Source organism: Eubalaena glacialis, chromosome 1 (assembly GCF_028564815.1).
Source record: "Eubalaena glacialis isolate mEubGla1 chromosome 1, mEubGla1.1.hap2.+ XY, whole genome shotgun sequence".
NCBI classification, from domain to species: domain Eukaryota; kingdom Metazoa; phylum Chordata; class Mammalia; order Artiodactyla; family Balaenidae; genus Eubalaena; species Eubalaena glacialis.
This window is the reverse complement of record NC_083716.1, coordinates 173,660,383-173,662,933: the sequence shown is the minus strand read 5'-3', so window position 1 is coordinate 173,662,933 and position 2,551 is coordinate 173,660,383. Positions and strand designations below refer to the sequence as shown.

The 2,551-nt window shown below is 38.8% G+C and overlaps 1 protein-coding gene across 1 annotated transcript; it reads left to right on the top strand.

Moving 5' to 3' along the window:
• The first annotated feature begins 789 nt into the window (after positions 1-789).
• LOC133098317 (small ribosomal subunit protein eS4, X isoform-like) lies at positions 790-1,578 on the top strand. The gene has a single exon (XM_061201097.1). The coding sequence runs from the start codon at positions 790-792 to the stop codon at positions 1,576-1,578; it is 789 nt and encodes a 262-aa protein (XP_061057080.1).
• Positions 1,579-2,551: the final 973 nt, after the last annotated feature.

The following is a 2,551-nucleotide window of genomic DNA, read 5'->3' as shown; positions in this document are numbered from 1 at the left end:
TGTTTTACTTTACATGTATTAATCGATTCACATAACCATTGCAACAAGCCTCTGAGGTAATTACTTTTACCATCTCCATTTCATTGATGAGACAACTAAGGCATAGACTGGTTAAGTGACTTGCCAAGGTGACAGAGTCAGTATCCAAATACAGGTAGTATGGCTTCAATGCAGTGTGGCTCTACTGGTATCACGTTACTTAAGGTAGTCACAGTGGGCTTCATAGAGGAGGTGACATGGAAAATAAATCTTAAGGGATGAGTAGGAGTTCTTTTGTGGAAAAGGAAAAGAGTATTCTGGGAAGAAGAGCTATAATATATACAGATTCTGAGGCATGACTAACGTATATGTGAAAGAAACTAAAAATTTCACTGTGAAAATGGTAACGTTATTTGATCTTGATATGGGATTGTGCATTTGTAATGCTGGGTTGTTTGGAGTTCAACTACGAATCAATTTGTACTTATAGGGGATGTTTAAGTGGCTTGACTACAACTGTGTTTTATTAGGTAACTCAGGAGAATGAATTAGAGAGAGGGTCTTGAAGAAAGGAGACCAAATGAGACAGTTGAAATATCCTAGAAAAAAGTTATAAAGCTCTGAATGAAAACAGTGGCAGCCCTGGGAATGGAGAGGAAAGATATTAAGGAAATAAATCAACAGATACTTAAGTGGGAGTGAGGGGGAACCCTGAATCTAGGATTTTTAATTTGGGAGACAGTATGGATGATGGTACCAGTAACCAGGGATAGAAATATAAGAGGAACTCTTTTCGTGCCTAGTGCTGCCATGGCTCGTGGTCCCAAGAAGCACCTGAATTGTGTAGAAACTCCAAAGCATTGGATGCTGGATAAACTGACTAGTGTGTTTGCTCCTTGTCCGTCTACAAGTCCCCACAAGCTGAAGGAATGTCTCCCCCTACCCATTTTCCTAAGGAACAGACATAAGTATGCCTTAACAGAAGATGAAGTAAAGATCTGCATGCAGGGTTTCATTAAGATTGATGGCAAGGTTCGCACTGATATAACCTACCCTGATGGTTTTATGGATGTCATCAGTATTGACAAGACTGGAGAGAATTTTCGTCTGATCCATGACACCAAGGACCGCTTTGCTATTCATCATATTACACCTGAGGAGGCCAAGTATAAGTTGTGCAAAGTGAGAAAGATCTTTGTGGGCACAAAAGGAATCCCTCATCTGGTGACCCATGGTGCTCATACCATCAGCTACCCTGATCCCCTCGTCAAGGTAAATGACACCATTCAAATTGATTTGGAGACTGGCAAGATTAATGATTTTGTCAAATTTGACACTGGTAACCTGAGCATGGTGACTGGAGATGCTAATCTGGGAAGGATTGGTGTGATCACCAACCAGAAAAGACATTCTGTTTCTTTTGATATAGTTCACGTGAAAGATGCCAGTGGCAACAGCTTTGCCATCTGGCTCTCCAACATTTTCGTTATTGGCAAAAACAACAAACCATGGATCTCTCTTCCCCAGGGAAGGGGTATCTGCCTTACCATTGCTGAGAAGAGAGACAAGAGACTGGAGGCCAAACAGAGCAGTGGATAAAATGATCTCTAGGTGACATGATTGGGAAAGTCTTTGTACTTAATTAAAGATAATAATACATTAGAAAAGAAAGAAAGAAATACAAGAGGAATATCAGATATGGAGCCACTCAGTGGTAAATATTGAATGCCTACCATGCACCTGGCAAAAGTACATGGTTCTAAGGACACAAAGATTCCTTCTTGACCTCTGAGTGCTCAGTGCCTGGCAGAGGAGCTCATAGACAAAATCGGTTACCTAGATAAACAATTCCCTCCATCACAGCTAACTTTTAAGAGAACAGAATTTCTCTCACTGGCCTGATTAAAGGTAAAGAAAGAAAAACAACTTCACAATCAAACTTCAAATCTGGAATACCATCAATTGAACATAATTGTGGTACTCAGATAAGGAAACTATATTAAAGTGTTCTATGCAGATTAAAATCATGATCCAGATCACAAAATCCACCTTTATGCTTTATATTAAACATACGACATGAAGAAATACAAGAAACAAATTAGATTTCTCCTTTAGGCAAATTTTTTAACGAGCTTAATCCCGTGGCTTGCTATTAATGCTAGTGACTGGCTTCTTTGAAATGAGGCATGCATTTTCTTCCTTGTTCATATAGTCAGCTTCCTGTTTAGTATTCATTATTCACGTCTGTTTTTATCAAAGAGCACTATTACATGAAACCATGATCCAAGCATGTTTGGCTCTAATTTTTATCTCTGGAGGGAAGGAAATTATACACCCTTATCATACTGGTATATGATTGTTACGTACACATATGATCATAGTGCATATGTGCTCCTTCGTATTGGAAGGTGGTGTTATTTAATTCGTTCGTTAGGCTAAAGAACCTTGTCTTCGTCACACTTGTCTTAGTTGAGAACATCAACATGCCATTGAAGAAAAGCCATTTGCCTTGTAAATAAACAGTAAAAACAAGTTTTTATCACAGTCTCATTTAAACTCTAGATATTCTAAG